We start from the raw sequence: 19,018 nt of genomic DNA on the forward strand, positions 1-19,018 counted from the left end.
CCACTCAGAAAAATTGGACAGTTGGTCACATAAAGAAGGCTGCACCAAGTTCTTGTTTAAGATATGGAAGATGATTTGTTCCTTTTATTATGATAATTCTTTATGGGGGCTAGTGTGAAAGACATACAGTATGCATGTATACTGTAGGCCTAGTTTTGGGGGGGGGGGGGTATTTGTCCCCCTCAAAATATATAGCTATATGATAGACGACCCCCTCCCCAAAAGAGAGGTAATATATATATATATATATATATATATATATATGTCTCACCTTTTAACAACTGAATATAACAATACAGAAGAATAAATATTTGAAAGCAATACAGAACGCCTGAGAGCCTTACTGCATTATATTCCATTATATTTGTGTCAGCGAGTACCTGAATGTTGTCTTTTCCTTTACATAAATAAAAGACATTTCCACCAGAATTTCTTTGCATAAAAGACACAGATTGGTGCATAAAAGTTCACCAGAATGCAGGAGATGAAGTGGTTGATGCTCAAAATCTCCTGGGAGAGGACCTCCCCCAATGTTGAGACCAAATCTAAGCCTATATATATATGTATATAACATATCAACATGAACACTTTGATGGACATTGTTACTCAGCTGATAGAGTTGTGCCCTTCCTGCTGACTTGTCGTACAGAACTTGTAAGTCGCTTTGGATAAAAGTGTCAGCTAAATGACAAAATGTAAATGTATATATATTTTATACCCTATATATATTTATCTGTCTGTACATCTGTAGATACTATATCTTTTACATATCCCTTACCTACTCTTACTAGTTACGCTGCTGGCCAGTATATGACTTACTACCATAGTGTCTTTACACCTGTATCACTGTACATATTATACTACAACTCTGTACATACATCTGATTAGCACTATTACTCAGTAGTACTAATGTATATATTTTATACCCAGTTTAATCACCTGTATATTACTATTGCACTTTACTGTTACATTTGCACTCTGGTTGGATGCCAGACTTCTTTTTGTTGTACTGTACTTGTGCTGTATGATGACAATACATTTTTAATCTAATATTTGGGAGGAAGAAAACACCACTGATTTACATTACAATCCAGCAAAGAAAATGACAATATACAATTTTTTATGTACCCCTGAATTTTGTTGTCCTCTGTCCATTTCTATCTCATTAGTATATAGCTGACCCATTAGATAGAACATCAATGAAATATTAGACTTGTTCTAAAAGTAAATCATTTATTATGTTTCAAATTCCAACAGAAATCATGTCAAATCAGAAGGAAAATCCAGCTCCAATGAGGGCCTGTTCTACAGGTTCAATATATTAATGTGAGGCAAACAATAAAAACATTATTCTGGCAACTTTCTAAAAGTCCTTTTTCTAAAGAGGAGGGGAAAGTGAACCATGAAGTTAAAGGGACACTTCACCAAAAAACACTGCCGATTTATTTTGCACGTAATCTCACACACAAAACAGTTTTGCACACATTCATTTAGTTTGACAGTTAATGAGAGTAAATTAGTTTGAATATGGTCACCAGGCGACAGTGGCTCAGGAGGTAGAGCAGTCGTCTGGTAATCCCAGTTCGATTCCCGCTCCTCCTCCTTGAGCAAGACACTTAACCCCTAATTGCTCCCGATGAGCAGGTTGGAACCTTGCATGGTTGCCTCCGCCATCGTTGTGTGAGTGAATGGGTGAATGTGAGGAACAAAATTTAAAAGCACTTTGGATTAAAAACACTATAAAAGTGCACCATTTACCATTTTATCGGGGACATTGAATCCTTGTGTTAATTAATGTAATTACAGCTCAATAACGAACTAAATTAATGTGTGCAAAACCGTTTAGAGTTTTTGGATGCATGCAAGATTATGTGCAAAATAAATCAACGTTTTTTTGGTGATGTGCCCCATCAAACGTCTTTAAAAAATATATATATATTTAACAGGTGCATAAAAGACAAAACGAGTTACAGCCATTTGGATTGTAACAGAACCCAATTCTAAAATACACGTCATGGGATTGTCGTCTACACAGGACCTCAAGGCCACCGCGGTACACAGTGTAATCTTTGGAAGAAAGTTCATGCATAAAAGTATTTAAATCCAACCGCGAGGTTACAGAACATTATCGAAGCCTCCATCGTCACATATCAAATATCGGTTCACTGGAAAATCTGTTTAAAGGTGCTGTAAGTGGTCTGTAAGTGGTCTACAAGTGGTCCATGTGTTAAAATAATAGTAACATAGCTCAACATTCCGACCGCCATCACGGATATGCCTGGTGTCTGGTCAGTAACGTGGGTCTCCCAGTCCCTCCTGCTCTGCAGTAAACAGAACATGCATTTTCTGGTATCCCTTCCCACTTTATCCAATCAGGAGAGAGAACTCCACACTGCAAAAATGGTCTGATAAAAACAAGAATTCAAAAAACAAATATGTGCTTGAAACAAGTAAAATACTCCAAATTTGGAGTACAAAATATATGTGAAAAAAATATATATAAAATATCTAGGGTTCTCTCTCCTGATTGGATAGAGTGGGGAACAGGATACCAGGAAATGTATTTTCTGTTTACTGCAGAGCGGAGGGTCTGGGAGACCCATGTTACTGACCAGACACTCTATTCGGCTGTTCAGTGTGATGCCACGTATTCAAGTCTGGGGCCAAACGCTTCAGACAGCAGGAAATACTAGGAGCACAAACCCCAAACCGTTTATGACTCAGATCTATAAAAACAACAAGGGACAACAGCACTGAGGCGAGTTGAAAAGACCAGAGCTTCAGCCAACGCAGGAAGCTTGCCCCCGAAACCGTTTATTGGAGCGTGGATATCAGTGATGGCTGTCAGAATGTAAAGCTATTTAACACTTATTTTAACAAAATAAATACCACTTACGGCACCTTTAAGTTACAAGTTTCGTAGTGCTAAAGAAAGTGTACCAGAAAATCCACATATCAAAGTTTGAGCTATCTCGTAATGCGTCCCTGTTTTAAGAAGGTATTCTTTTGACATTTCTATGTGTAACAGTTTTTGTTTGTTCTTCACAGACTCTTGTTACGTTGTGGTTAAACGTTTCTGCATTTGTCCTTCATTATCCCTGGAATTTAATGTTAGCGTTCCACTGTTACAAAGGGGAATGCAAACAATGCTGTGGTTCCATTTTAGGGAAACTCAAAGGCAGATGTCCCCCACAATGTGACAGGGATCTTGGGAAGAACAATGACCAACTTAGGCTATGTTCACACTGCAGGCAAAAAGTGGCCCAAATCAGATTTTTGCTCATATGTGACTTTTTGTTTGTTCATAACAGTGTGAACAGCGCAAATCACATGGAATCAGATATATTCAATTCATATGTGGTCCTAAATCAGATACAGGTCAGATAAAAAAAATATTGCAATGCGACCTCAGTCTGTCATGCGAGTTTCATGCAACTTTTACGTCACTCTAGATTGACATTCGTCACAATTTCTTACGTCCATCTTCTTTATTGTTCATTTGCGCATGCGGGTCAGTTCAGGGGTGTGCCCAGTTCACACTGAAATCCGATATTGGCCACATTTAAAAAAGAATGTGAACAGCCAAACAAATTTGTTCTGAGCAATAAATCTGAATTGAGCAGGCAGTGTAAACGTAGCTTAAGAGTCTCAGTATACTTGCTTTTAACCATGCGTATGAGTAGACAAGGGGCTGCGTTTTCGTACCTAGAGGATTGAAAAAGTTGAGCCACTAGGAGGCAGATCAGGGCCGAATCCTCCCTGGCCGACACAGAATTATACAGAAGTAGAATATCTTCCTTGTGAACTATCCAGTATCCACTATCCAGATTAGCAACGTAAACATAAAACACGACGACACTGGAGGAGGTTATGTTGAGATCACGACAGATCTCAGACCCGTTTTCCTTTTAGCCCGACACATCCACAGTTACACGGTCACATCCACACTGCCCCCACTGTTGACACGCTTCATTGCATCTTCCGGGACGCGTAGTGTTAATTTATTTTATAGATATTATTTTGCCTTTCTATCATTTTCTCCCATCCCCCAATTTAGTCGTTATGCCAATTCCCTTCCTGGTCGTTGCGCACATTGCCCCACTGTCGGCCTGGGGAGGGTGTAGAACTACCACACGCCTCCTCCGATACATGTGGAGTCGCCAGCCGCTTCTTCTTTTCACCTGACAGCGAGGAGTTTCACTGGGGGAACGTAACACGTGCAGAGGTTCACACTATTTCCCCCAGATCCCCTCCCTGCTGAACAAGCGCCATGACCGACCAGTAGGAGTCGCTGTTTTGCAACGACCAGGACACATACCCCACCGGCTTCCCACCCGCGAAACAGTGACAATTGTGTTCGTAGGGACGACTGACCGAGCCGGAGGTACCGCTGACAAGTCTTTGCGGTGGTAGGCGAGTACTTAGACCTCTACGCTACCCAGCCGCTGCGTTCATTTCTAACGACGCAGACAAAGTGCGCTCCAAAGGAACGCAGGATACGCGGCCCCGCCCTCTTGTGCAAACATATTTAAAAGCAAATATACAGAGACCGTGAAATTCTAAATGTCAAAGTGTCCCTTTAAGGCCATAGTACCTGGAAGTTCCTAGGAGTCTATGATGTGTTGCGTTATACAACGGCTCTCGTCGCCTTTGGCACATCCGACCGCAACGTCCGTGGCTGCATAGACGGTAAATCTCCACCGAGAGACGTCAGCGTCTCAATGGTCTGTGCTAAGAAAACAGCAGTGCACTGGTGCTTCGAAAGGTGCAAGGAAAACAAAAGGGGAAGTCAGGTCGTCACAGCCGGTGATTACAGCAGCCACTGTAGTGTAGTGTGGTTGTCGTGAGACTGAACGCTCAGGGGGAAGGGGGGTGGGGGGGGTGGGGGAGGTGTGTAGAGACAGTCTGAACGCTCAGGGGGAAGGGGTGTGTAGATACAGTCTGAACGCTCAGGGAGAAGGGGGGGGGGAGGTGTGTAGAGATGGACTGAACTCTCAGGGTGACCGGACCTCTCGTCAGCTCCGAGGACGCCTAAAGGGGCGCTTCGCTGGAAAACAAAACGCAGATTTATTTTTGCACGTACAGTAATCTCTAAACCGTTTTGCACACATTCCTTTAGTTTGAGAGTAATTGGGAGTAAATGAGTTTGAATATGGCCACCAGTGAGGTCATCGTGGATGTTGAATCCTTGTGTTAATTACAGGTCATCCTCTGTCCCGCCTCCACCGCAGTGGAACGAACTTCAAGACAGCTGGAACCTGCTTTTTCCCCCCGTTTCACCGACTAAAATCACACGTTTTCAATCAATATCTGAATTAAAAGAACTAAAAACAAAAAAATTAACCTTCTCACCATCTTTTACTATTATGTACTATGCTACTATGCTAACCTGTCTATACTACTATGCACTCAGAGTGAAGCACTCAAGTTCGGCACTGCTAGACAAACAACACCATTTACTCTTAGCCGCCAGAGGCACGAAGATAAAACGGCAGCTAAACAACTGAGCGTAAACGTACAGCTCAATGTAACAATAGGATAGCAGTTCCAGATAAGATAAGGCATTGCTATTTTTTTCCATCTACATCATTTCCTGGAGCTGCTATTAAGACAACACAAGCATTCAACGTCCCCGATGACCTCACTGGTGGTGGCCACATGCAAACTCATTTACTCTCAATAACCGTCGAGCTAAATCGAACGTGTGCAAACTGTGTCCGGATGTGTGTGTGAGATTATGTGCAAAATAAATCAGGATTGTTTATTGTTTGTGAAGTGCCCCTTTAATGGCTCGATTGTCCGGCTGTCTAAATCGAGGAATTAGTTTGGTTGGCAGCAGTCTTAAGGCAGTCATCATAGCTAGTGTGCACAGTTTTGCTCGTCAAAGTAAAGTTGTGCTACTGTACTGTACCATTGGTTATAGACCACCGCAACACTTCCGGAATTTTCCGCTCATGGGAGAGAGCACGGGGGGGGATCAAATTAATACATTTTGATTAGAGCCTCGACGTACAGTAAGTGGTTGTAGCTACGGATGTGGGGGTGCTGGAGACATGAGCCAATAGACTTTTCTATACGCCCGAGTCTCCTGAACACGGAGAGACCAACCCCAAGTCCATCGGCACTTTTGCGGCCGAGCTATAGTCACTTTTCCGCACCTACTCCCCAATTGGCAATCTGCGCATGCAGAGTTTGATTGAATTGATTGAACACTTTAATGAACAGATTGCAGAATGGGTACAGTACGGCTCAATACACACAATTGTTAAGGGGGATGCAGACCAGAGAGAGACTTTCGTCTTGTTTACATCAGGGTCCCCCTGGGGAGTAGGTGCGGAAAGGGGACTATAGCTCGGCCGCGAAAGTGCCGATGGACTTCTCCGTCTAATCAACATCCATTCGTTTCATCCCCCCTGCGCTCTCCCATGAGCTCCATGTAAACGCGGAAGTGCAGTGGTCTCTTCTATGACTACTTGGCCGCAGCAGCGATGGGCGCTTCACCGCGGACTCCCCGTCCCGTCAGTCCTCGCTGAAGCGCAGTCTGTTGAAGGCCTCCTTGATGTCGTCGTTGGTCTCGGAGCTGCTGCCGGTGCCCATGCGCAGCACCCGGCTGGTGGGGACGTCCTGCTTCAGCTTCCGCTTGCTGAGGACCACCGGGCCCCCGGCGCCCCCCGCGCTCTGAGGGCCGCTCAGCAGGATGTAGCAGGCGTGGCGCCCGCGCTCCAACAGGGTGGCTGAGAGTGAGTGAGGACACACAGCGTTACGCTTTTTCTCCGCGAGCCGAGACCGAGAGGACTTCATGAATGTGTTTGTTTGTTTAGAGAAGGACATTCTAGAGATGTACAGGGTAAAATTATACTTATCCTTGATAAGATAAGATAAGATATTCCTTTATTGATCCCCTTGGGTGAAATTCGGGCGTCATAGCAGCGTGGGGGAGGGGGGAGGGGAGGTACAGGTATGGGCAGAAAGACACTAAATATAGGCAATAAAATGTACTCTGAATATAAAGAATATGAGAACTGTATGCCCCATCAGTTATATTATACATTACAATAAATATAGGCAATAAAGAATTTGAATCTGAATGTATACTATGAGTAAGAGTAAAAGTAAACGGTATATATATACAAGGTGCAGTATACACAAGGTACCCTAACTGGCATGATATATACGTCATACCCCTTATCATCAACAATGTGCAGTGGCTCAATACTTACTAGGAATGGCCATGTTAACGATATCAACACCTATTTCAAAATGACAGTAGCCCAATATGTAGCCTCTCTACGAAACCCACCTTTGAATGCGATGATGTGGTCCATGACGTTGGTGGACTCCAGCAGAACTCTGGAGTAGTGGGGGTGCAGCATGTAGGAGCGGCGGGCCTCGTTCAGCGCCACCTGGAGGGACATGGAGGCATGGAGGTGAGACATGGAGGTGAGACATGGAGACATGGAGGTGAGACATGGAGGCATGGAGGTGAGACATGGAGACATGGAGGTGAGACATGGAGGCATGGAGGTGAGACATGGAGACATGGAGGTGAGACATGGAGGCATGGAGGTGAGACATGGAGGCATGGAGGTGAGACATGGAGGTGAGACATGGAGACATGGAGGTGAGACATGGAGGTGAGACATGGAGGTGAGACATGGAGGCATGGAGGTGAGACATGGAGGTGAGACATGGAGGTGAGACATGGAGGTGAGACATGGAGGCATGGAGGTGAGACATGGAGGTGAGACATGGAGACATGGAGGTGAGACATGGAGGTGAGACATGGAGGTGAGACATGGAGACATGGAGGTGAGACATGGAGACATGGAGGTGAGACATGGAGGTGAGACATGGAGACATGGAGGTGAGACATGGAGGTGAGACATGGAGACATGGAGGTGAGACATGGAGGTGAGACATGGAGACATGGAGGTGAGACATGGAGACATGGAGGTGAGACATGGAGGTGAGACATGGAGACATGGAGGTGAGACATGGAGACATGGAGGTGAGACATGGAGGCATGGAGGTGAGACATGGAGACATGGAGGTGAGACATGGAGGTGAGACATGGAGACATGGAGGTGAGACATGGAGACATGGAGGTGAGACATGGAGGTGAGACATGGAGGTGAGACATGGAGGGAAACACGACATGCGGAACACAGAGCACAGAACAAGGTCGCCGGTTCGATCCCTGCCACTGACGGGAGGATGTGGGAGCTGGTGACCGAAGGGTGGCTGGTATTACAGTTACGGTGCCCACCATCTCTGCCTAAGTGCCCTTGAGCAAGTGTGTGTATGTATGTAACTAGGAGGGATATGAGGACTGTGTGTAACTAGGAGGGATATGAGGACTGTGTGTAACTAGGAGGGATATGAGGACTGTGTGTAACTAGGAGGGATATGAGGACTGTGTGTAACTAGGAGGGATATGAGGACTGTGTGTAACTAGGAGGGATATGAGGACTGTGTGTAACTAGGAGGGATATGAGGACTGTGTGTGTCAGGGTTTCCGTTAGAAAAAATTGTTGCCGGTCTCCGTGACCTGCAAGATTTCAATCTACCGGACAAATGAGATTAATTCCGGTCATAGTTTATTGAGCTTTAAAACAATTGATAGGCAGGCTATATAAAGAATGTCATCCTCAAGGCATGTAGATTTATAATATTATTACTTAAAACTACGCTACTTTTGCGTATACAGTCATTAATATATTCCAAATAAAATAAGTCCCTCGATACTCCGTGCTGCTGCTGACTTGAAATAAAATAGACCGCGTATGTGGGCAGTCGGTCCGACACTAAACAGCAGTCTGTTATAATCACATTTTTATGAGCTAACGAATTCCGTTATATTGGACATTTGTATTAATTATATCAAGCGAAGAACTGAGAAATTTTGCAGAGAGAGACGGCAACATTATCGTGGGTTTGCGTGATGTATATCTCCACCTCCCAACGACTTGGTGCTGGTCATAATGTCCGGTGAAAACAACTCCCTCCAAGCACAACTTGACCACCCGAACCGTACCAAAACAGGCCAAAATTAAATAGCCCATGCGACGAACGATTCATTACATTCGTTTCATCGTTGCTCCACCAAGCAGCCGGTCCAACAATGAAAGCTGTTATCAGCGCGAGCCGGCCGCAGTTAGTTTGCAAGAAGCATCCAGCTGCAGACCCGCAGAGCAGCTTTCCAGGTCTGGGGACCGCACTGTGCCAGCAAAGCTGGTGGGTTCTGTGGGTCTGCAGCTGCATGCCTTCCGCAAATCCAGCAGCAAGCTCTCGCTGAGCGAAGCAACGACAACAAACGCAATGATTGTTTCGTTCATCGCATAGGCCACCCAACTCCAGCCCATCCAAATACAATTCAAATAATCAAACTGTGCCCAGAGGGAACTATTTTCACCGGACACTATGACCGGAGAGATTAAATATGTCGGACTTCAACAGATTTTGCCGGTCAAATACCGGTAATTACCGGCTAACGGAAACGCTGGTGTGTGTGTGTAACTAGGAGGGATATGAGGACTGTGTGTGTGTGTGTAACTAGGAGGGATATGAGGACTGTGTGTAACTAGAAGGGATATGAGGACTGTGTGTAACTAGGAGGGATATGAGGACTGTGTGTGTGTGTAACTAGGAGGGATATGAGGACTGTGTGTAACTAGAAGGGATATGAGGACTGTGTGTAACTAGGAGGGATATGAGGACTGTGTGTAACTAGGAGGGATATGAGGACGGTGTGTAACTAGGAGGGATATGATGACTGTGTGTAACTAGGAGGGATATGAGGACGGTGTGTAACTAGGAGGGATATGAGGACGGTGTGTAACTAGGAGGGATATGAGGACTGTGTGTGTAACTAGGAGAGATATGAGAACTGTGTGTAACTAGGAGGGATATGAGGACTGTGTGTAACTAGGAGGGATATGAGGACGGTGTGTAACTAGGAGGGATATGACGACTGTGTGTGTAACTAGGAGGGATATGACGACTGTGTGTGTGTGTGTAACTAGGAGAGATATGAGAACTGTATGTAACTAGGGGGGATATGAGGACTGTGTGTAACTAGGGGGGATATAAGGACTGTGTGTGTAACTAGGAGAGATATGAGGACTGTTTGTCTAACTCCTTTAACCCTTTGTAGTGTGGTAGTGAAAGGGTTAACTATCACTCCAGCCACTCTTTCCACCCTCACCACCTGCCTCGCAGATATCAAAACATGGATGCAAATGTATTGTTGCAGTGAAAGGGTTAAGGGCGGGGGTGGAGGTTACTCACAGAGGAGTTGGTCTCCGGGGACATGATGACCAGACCCCAGAACATGAAGACGGAGAAGGAGTTGATGGTGTTGACCGAGGCTGGCCTGGGGGAGTTGAGGCTGGCCAGCAGGCCCACCTGCCACAGCGTGCCGCCCGTCAGGCCGTCCCGGATCACCACCTGGCAGGAACACACAGCGGGGCAGTGCGGGGCGGCCGTTAGAGAGGATCGTATGAAGGAAACCATCACATTGGAGAATGTTTGATGTAGTTTAAGCTAAAAATCATTTTCCTGGTTAACTGCGAGGAAACTATGACGGAAGGAAGGGTCGTCAGGTCAGAATGCCGGCGTTCTGTGCTCTGCTTGGTACCAGACACCAGTTAGTGGCAGTCCTACTGAAGCCTATAGTCAAAGTCAAAGTTAAGTTTATTGTCATTTTTCCATTGACATGGAGATACAGTACTCAGGTCTCAGTTACAGCCATTTGATGCTAGATATATACTAAATAAATAAATAAAATACTGATCCTCATAACAGACATACAAACTGATTCAATAAAAAATCCAGTAGAAACTAATTATTCAATAAAATCGGTCAATAGGAGATGCATGGATAAGCTAAATATACCAGCTATCTGACTCAGAGTCGGCGTCAGAACCTAACGGGGGGGCATAGGCTCACAGCGGGGGGGGGGGGGGGGGGGGGGGGGGGGGGCATAAATTCCCATTCAAGAACGCAAAACAGTGACATAAAATATAGGCTTCAGAAAACAAATTTCCCGCAAACCAACACACATATCTCAAAACAGCTATCTGACTAAATATAGATCAACCAATATATCAAACGTTAGCTAGTTAACAATGCAACAAATTGCAGATGATTCCGACATCCGAGGTAATAACCTGTTTGAATGACGAGATGGCGATCCCGTTCACATTCTATACTACTATACACTCAAGCTCGATACTGTTTGACAAACAATACCACTGATCCTTAGCTGCCAGAGATGCACCCTTCCTGCTGACTTGTTCACAATCTGTAAGTCGCTTTGGATAGAAGAGTCAGCTAAATGACTAAATTGTAACTCAATATATCAAACGTTAGGAAATGTACATCAACCGATATATCAAACGTTAGGAAATATACATCAACCAATATATCAAATGTTAGCTAGTTGACAGTGCAACAAATTGCCTATGATTCTGACATCCGAAGTAATAACCTATGGTCATAAACGAGGAGATGGCTGATCCCATTCAACTAAATGTTGGCTCAACGGAAGGTTTCCACACTTCCCACACACGCTACAATGACGTGACGACCCTTCCTTCTTGTCTAGGTTCCTTGGTTAACCGGTGGGTTATTGCACAGCAGAACCTACCCTCTTCGTGTCGTTGCCGGTGTCTTCCTCAACCACCACGTCAAGTACGCCGTCTTTGTTGAAGTGACCGAAGGAAGGCTCGCTGGATGAATCAATCAATCAATGAGAAGAGAATCTGTATTACTGGTATAAATCTCTCACAAGCCACAACATTTGCATGTGTTCCCAGCCTGCTTATTAGGGTTGGGTACCGTTAACATTTTAACTGATACCAGTACCGGTACCAGTTCATGGAATTCGGTATCGGTACCTTTTTCGTCTCTCTCTATGTCGGTAACAAAATTTGGTCCCGATTGATACTAGCATGAATCGGTACTCTGTTGTACCGATGTAATTCGGGTCGGTACCCTTAAAAGTACTCTAGAAGTAGGCGGCTACGTGGCGTAGTGGGCAAGGCGCTCGCCACGAATGTGGAGACGCTGGGATCGCCTGTTCGATCCCAGCGCTCCACATTGCTTTCAGTTTAGCTGGTCGTCCGTACTAATACACATTGGCCGTATTAGGGGGTGGGAAACTGATTGGTGGGGATCGGGCGTTGTGGACAGCGACTCCTACAGGTCGGTTGGTGCGCCTGCGCAGTAGAATCAGGAAGTGTCGGGGGCAGCGTGAGCCTCCCACGCGTTACTCCTCGCCACTAAGAGATCGAGCTGCGCAGGTGAAAAGATACGACTGCTGTTACCTCAAGTACCGGAGGGGACTAGTGCTATGTATGACTTAGTCCACATTGCAGCCGGCTTGTGGGAGGCAAGAAACAGCATCCGTGACAGGGGAGGGTTGAATTGGATGATACAAAAAAAATTGGGATGGGAGAAAAAATAGAAAATGGGAGAAAAAAGTGGATAAAAAAAAAAAAAAAAAGTACTCTAGAAGTAGAGTTCGGTACCCGACCCCTAGTGGTTACACAATAAACTTGTGCGACCAGGCGCTCGTTTGCATGCAATGGATAAATAAAGTTTATTCAAAACTCTGAGCACTGTGTTGTACCTGTTGTACCTGAGCACTGTGTTGTACCTGTTGTACCTGAGCACTGTGTTGTACCTGAGCACTGTGTTGTACCTGAGCACTGTGTTGTACCTGAGCACTGTGTTGTACCTGAGCACTGTGCTGGTGTTGACTCTCCACAGTGGCTGTAGACCGTCTCCGTCCAACATCACCACCTCCTGGTCGGTCACCAGCAGCAGGTTTTCCCCCGTCTTCAAGACATGCCTCACCGAGTCTGACCTGCAGGGGACAGAGACACAGTCAGCACAAGACACTCCTATAGCCATCAGCTACAGATCAAGGAACGCATCAACTTCAAAACATTACTCCTCACCTTCAAAGCCCTCCATAGCCTGCCCCCCCCCCCCCCCCCCCCTACCTGACTGATCTCCTTCTTCCTTACCGCCCCACCCGTTCCCTCCGGTCCTCCTCCACTGCTTCCCTCACTGTCCTGTCATCCAAACTTAAAAACGTTGGTGATCGGGCCGCCTATTGCTTATTAACAGCGGAGCAGTGCTGCCGTTGCTTCCGCGTTTTCCCTGATTGGCTGCGACACGCCCCGCGGCAGGTGCGGCAACCGCAGAGCGGGGGGGCATAGCTTGCGGCAGAGCTTGCGGCATTATGTAGCCCTAATCAGCCATGATTTTAATTCGAAGCTCAGCTCACCTGGCAGCGCAGCGGTCCTGCGGTCCGTTGGTGACTAGTTCGAATCCCATCAATTTTTTTTTTAACGTGTATTCTTTCGCCGGTTAAGGTTAGGCATGGTTATGGTTAAGGTTAAGGTTAGGCATTGTTTCGGAGTTGGTTAAGGTTAGAACGGTTAAGTTTAGGCGCTGTTAAGGAGCTGGTTAAGGTTAGCGTTTGTCTTAGAGAATGGCAATAGATAGCCTATTTCCGCACTGCCGCTCTCTCGCGCTGCCGCGGTCACATGGTCACATTGTCACATTCTTGCACTGCTCCACTGTTAAAAAGCAACACGCGATCGGGCCTTCTCACACACTGCACCCCGACTTCTGGAACTCCCTCCCTCAGACCATCAGAGACTCCCCCACACTCTCCACCTTCAAATCCCGCCTCAAAACCCACCTGTTCTCCCTAGCCTTCAACCTTCCCCAACCATAACCCCCCCCCCCCCCCCCCCGCTTTATGTTTCTCTGTATCGCATGCTGTTTCCCTGTTTCCCCTGTGGTCTTATGTTCCTTTTTGTTTTTATTTGTTTCTCTGCCTACGGTCAGCGACTTTGGATTCTTGAGAAGTGCGATACAAATAAAATGAATTATTATTATTATTGGTATTTAGTAATAATAATAATAATAAACTATAATAATTTGTATAGCACCTTTCTTAACAAAGTTATGGACTACAACGTATATCATGCCAGTTAGGTTACCTTGTGTATACGGTTTACTTTTATATTCAGAGTTAATTATATTGTTTACACCATTTATTTTTTCAGATTTACATTTTATTGCCTATATTTATGTCTTTCTACCATCACCCTGCCCATACCTGTACTTCCCCTCCCCCCTCCCCCATGCTGCTATGACGCCCACATTTCACCATTAATCTTTGTAGGCTGTGTTAGCATTTGCGTTTTTTTTCTTCTTCTTTTTTAAACAATTTTAAAACTACAAAAACAATAGTTTCTTTTATCTGAACCGTCGTGGAGCTGAGATTTTTGGAACAGTTTGCGTCTGGGGAGAAAGGAGAGGGGAAAAGCCACGCCGTCTGGAGAGAAAGGAGAGGAAAAGCCACGCGATTCCGTTGCTTTTTCTCAGTATCTCCACCACGACGCCTCTGAGAAACCAAACACCACTTGGTTCTGAACCAACGCCACAGAAACCTGATCCGGTTCCTCCGGTCGAACCGCTTCCCAGTGTCCGATTATTCTAATGTTCCTTTCTTGATCCCCTTGAGGGATTCAAGTGTCATAGCAGCACGGGGGAGGGGGGGGGGGGGGTACAGGTACTGTATGGGCAGGGTAATAGAAATGACAATAAAATATAGAGACTAAAATGATCAGAGTAGAGGTAAAGAACTAAATGTAATATGTCGGACAGGTCTGACATATGTTACTCTAGAGATGATAAGAACACTCTGATAGGTCAGACATATGTTACTCTAGAGATGATAATAACACTGACAGGTCAGACATATGTTACTCTAGAGATGATAAGAACACTCTGACATGTCAGACATATGTTACTCTATAGATGATAATAACACTCTGACAGGGCAGACATATGTTACTCTATAGATGATAATAACACTGACAGGTCAGACATATGTTACTCTATAGATGATAATAACACTGACAGGTCAGACATATGTTACTCTATAGATGATAATAACACTGACAGGTCTGACATATGTTACTCTATAGATGATAATAACACTCAGACAGGTCTGACATATGTTACTCTATAGCAGGGGTAGGCAACCCTAGGCCTGCATTTTCATAGGCACAGGGGGCAGCATAAAAAAAATAAAAAATAATAATAATATATATATATATTTTTTTGCTCTGAAATATTATAGTGAAATGTTTTGCACTGTTGTCGCATTTATCTTGTTGAAATCCTCCCACAGGTTCTTTTTACTACCACATATTTAATTGAGACCCTTTATTTGTTTATTATTTCAATTTAGCTGGAAATACATTGCTACATCATTCAGTAACATTTGCAAAGCCTTATAACAAAAACATTATTACGGTCACCATTGTGACCAGTGGGATTAATCAACACATTTTATTATTTATTTTTCTATTTCATTGAACATTGCACATGTTAAAAGCCATTTTTCTTTTTACTCAAAATGTGAGTATTACCAAGTCAACTTGTGTTCTTAAAACAATGACAATAAACATAGTTTTATTAGGTTGAAATAATGTGGTTGTGTACTTATTTTTCTGTTAACTTATTATGGATTGAAAACTGAAAACCTTAATGCACAGTAACTGAACTCAATATTTTTAAGTTCTGGTAACTTATTATAATTTTTTTTACAGTGAAGTCTTGCGATCAATCAAAACTTATTTACACGATATACCTCACATTCACCCTCCATTCACATCCTGGTGTTCTCCATTAGGCCTGTAGGGGCAGCATAAAAAAAAAAATAATAATAATAATATATATATATATTTTTTTGCTCTGAAATATTATAGTGAAATGTTTTGCACTGTTGTCGCATTTATCTTGTTGAAATCCTCCCACAGGTTCTTTTTACTACCACATATTTAATTGAGACCCTTTATTTGTTTATTATTTCAATTTAGCTGGAAATACATTGCTACATCATTCAGTAACATTTGCAGAGCCTTATAACAAAAACATTATTACGGTCACCATTGTGACCAGTGGGATTAATCAACAAATTTTATTATTTATTTTTCTATTTCATTGAACATTGCACATGTTAAAAGCCATTTTTCTTTTTACTCAAAATGTGAGTATTACCAAGTCAACTTGTGTTCTTAAAACAATGACAATAAACATAGTTTTATTAGGTTGAAATAATGTGGTTGTGTACTTATTTTTCTGTTAACTTATTATGGATTGAAAACTGAAAACCTTAATGCACAGTAACTGAACTCAATATTTTTAAGTTCTGGTAACTTATTATTATAATTTTTTTTACAGTGAAGTCTTGCGATCAATCAAAACTTATTTACACGATATACCTCACATTCACCCTCCATTCACATCCTGGTGTTCTCCATTAGGCCTGTAGGTGGAGCTATGACAGCACACGTACAGTACACACACCGATGGTGTGTGATGTGTCCAAAAATGAATGGGCAAATGTGAGTGAAATGGTCGTACTGTATGCAGCTGTTTGTCTGCATTGCATCCCCCCCCCCCAACTCAGATTTAGGGTTGATACAACCATCATAATAATATTGTTAATAATAACAATAATGATGTAATAATGTAAAAATTATCATTAAAAATACCTGATTATGAGAAAGAAAATGTACGATGCATGGGATATTGTTGAGGCACACTAGTTACAACTATATTTCAAACAGGCACTCCATGTCAAAAAGGTTGCTGACCCCTGCTCTATAGTATAGATGATAATAACACTGACAGGTCAGACATATGTTACTCTATAGATCAGTGGTCACCAACCTTTTTAAGCCCAAGATCACTTTTTTTTTTTTTTTTGGTGAAGGCAAGATCTACCTATTGAAGCGTTGAGAGAAAAAGACAGCCAAGATTGTACTTTAAACTAAATGACTTTTATTTGCCTGTATTCTAATTACATGCAATGCTTTGGTCCAACATTAAAACGTCAAAGTAGAACTATTATGTACTTTCTCAGTCAGTGCTAAGTGCAGTCATCTTATGCAGCATCACTTTTCACATCAAAACAAAAGTAGAACTGTAATGTGGACTTTCTCATATTATTAACATTGACAAACATATTTACAATTAGCATTTTATAAAGTAGAACTGTAATGTGTACTTTCTCAGTCAGTGCTAAGTGCAGTTAGTGCTAAGTGCAGCATCACTTTTCACATCAGAACAAAAGTAGAACTGTAATGTGGACTTTCTCATATTATTAACATTGACAAACATATTTACAATTAGCATTTTATAAAGTAGAACTGTAATGTGTACTTTCTCAGTCAGTGCTAAGTGCAGCATCACTTTTCACATCAAAACAAAAGTAGAACTGTAATGTGGACTTTCTCATATTATTAACATTGACAAACATATTTACAATTAGCATTTTATAAAGTAGAACTGTAATGTGTACTTTCTCAGTCAGTGCTAAGTGCAGCATCACTTTTCACATCAAAACAAAAGTAGAACTGTATGTGTACTTTCTCAGTCAGTGCTAAGTGCAGCATCACTTTTCACATCAAAACAAAAGTAGAACTGTATGTGTACTTTCTCAGTCAGTGCTAAGTGCAGCATCACTTTTCACATCAAAACAAAAGTAGAACTGTAATGTGGACTTTCTCATATTATTAACATTGACAAACATATTTACAATTAGCATTTTATAAAGTAGAACTGTAATGTGTACTTTCTCAGTCAGTGCTAAGTGCAGTTAGTGCTAAGTGCAGCATCACTTTTCACATCAGAACAAAAGTAGAACTGTAATGTGGACTTTCTCATATTATTAACATTGACAAACATATTTACAATTAGCATTTTATAAAGTAGAACTGTAATGTGTACTTTCTCAGTCAGTGCTAAGTGCAGCATCACTTTTCACATCAAAACAAAAGTAGAACTGTAATGTGGACTTTCTCATATTATTAACATTGACAAACATATTTACAATTAGCATTTTATAAAGTAGAACTGTAATGTGTACTTTCTCAGTCAGTGCTAAGTGCAGCATCACTTTTCACATCAAAACAAAAGTAGAACTGTATGTGTACTTTCTCAGTCAGTGCTAAGTGCAGCATCACTTTTCACATCAAAACAAAAGTAGAACTGTATGTGTACTTTCTCAGTCAGTGCTGAGTGCAGCATCACTTTTCACATCAAAACAAAAGTAGAACTGTAATGTGGACTCTCGGGGTAAGATCTATAAAAAAAAAAAAAAAAAAAACGTTTATTTTTTTTTTCATGGAAAGATCTACAAGGACAGTCTCAAAGATCGACCAGTCGATCAAGATCGACGGGTTGGTGACCACTGCTATAGATGATAATAACACTCTGACAGGTCTGACATATGTTAGTCTATAGATGATGATAACACTCTGACAGGTCTGACATATGTTACTCTATAGATGATAATAACACTCTGACAGGTCTGACATATGTTACTCTATAGTATAGATCATGAGAGGACGGGGGGAGAGGACAGGGGAGAGGACGGGGGGAGAGGACAGGACAGGAGGAGAAGGCGGGGGACAGGGAGAGGATGGAGAGAGGACGGGGGGAGAGGACAGGACAGGAGGAGAAGGCGGGGGACAGGGAGAGGATGGGGAGAGGACGGGGGACAGGGAGAGGATGGAGAGAGGACGGGAGGAGAGGACGGGAGGAGGGTGGGGAGAGAGGATGGGGAGAGGACGGGAGGAGAGGACGGGAGGAGGACGGGGGTGTGGAGCACATTTACACATTCCTGCATCACAGTAAGTTTCTTTGTATTGTTTTTTAAGGGACAAAGGCGACCAATAGGAACTGTCTCAGCTGCTCTGACCCCAGCAGCACAGCAACAGGCTCCTCTGAGCTCAGTGAATGAGGGAGAGGAGGGGCCGGGGGGAGAGGTGGTCATGTGACTGAAACCGCCGTGGTTAAAGGCTAAACAGCCTCTAACTCTGTGTGTCTAACCAGGTTAAGTTCAATTTAAGACATTAAAGGATCCAAATACAACTCCAAAACCTTCCTGTAAAACATGTTGTGACCTGTGTATTTACCACGT

General features: G+C 43.3%; 1 protein-coding gene across 1 annotated transcript in view; it reads right to left on the reverse strand.

The window, feature by feature from the left end:
* Positions 1 to 1,219: 1,219 nt before the first annotated feature.
* The window catches only part of fam234a (family with sequence similarity 234 member A), a 51,322-nt gene continuing 33,523 nt past the window's right edge, over positions 1,220 to 19,018 (reverse strand). The window contains exons 8-12 of the mRNA XM_084323874.1: positions 12,740 to 12,868; positions 11,648 to 11,729; positions 10,288 to 10,446; positions 7,301 to 7,403; positions 1,220 to 6,734 (exon numbers count right to left, since the gene is read on the reverse strand). Of these exons, the coding sequence (XP_084180000.1) occupies positions 6,520 to 6,734; positions 7,301 to 7,403; positions 10,288 to 10,446; positions 11,648 to 11,729; positions 12,740 to 12,868 (688 nt within the window). The 3' untranslated portion in view covers positions 1,220 to 6,519. The remainder of the gene's footprint in view (positions 6,735 to 7,300; positions 7,404 to 10,287; positions 10,447 to 11,647; positions 11,730 to 12,739; positions 12,869 to 19,018) is intronic.

This window comes from Notolepis coatsorum (assembly GCF_963971535.1).
Source record: "Notolepis coatsorum genome assembly, chromosome: 10".
Taxonomy (NCBI): domain Eukaryota; kingdom Metazoa; phylum Chordata; class Actinopteri; order Aulopiformes; family Paralepididae; genus Notolepis; species Notolepis coatsorum.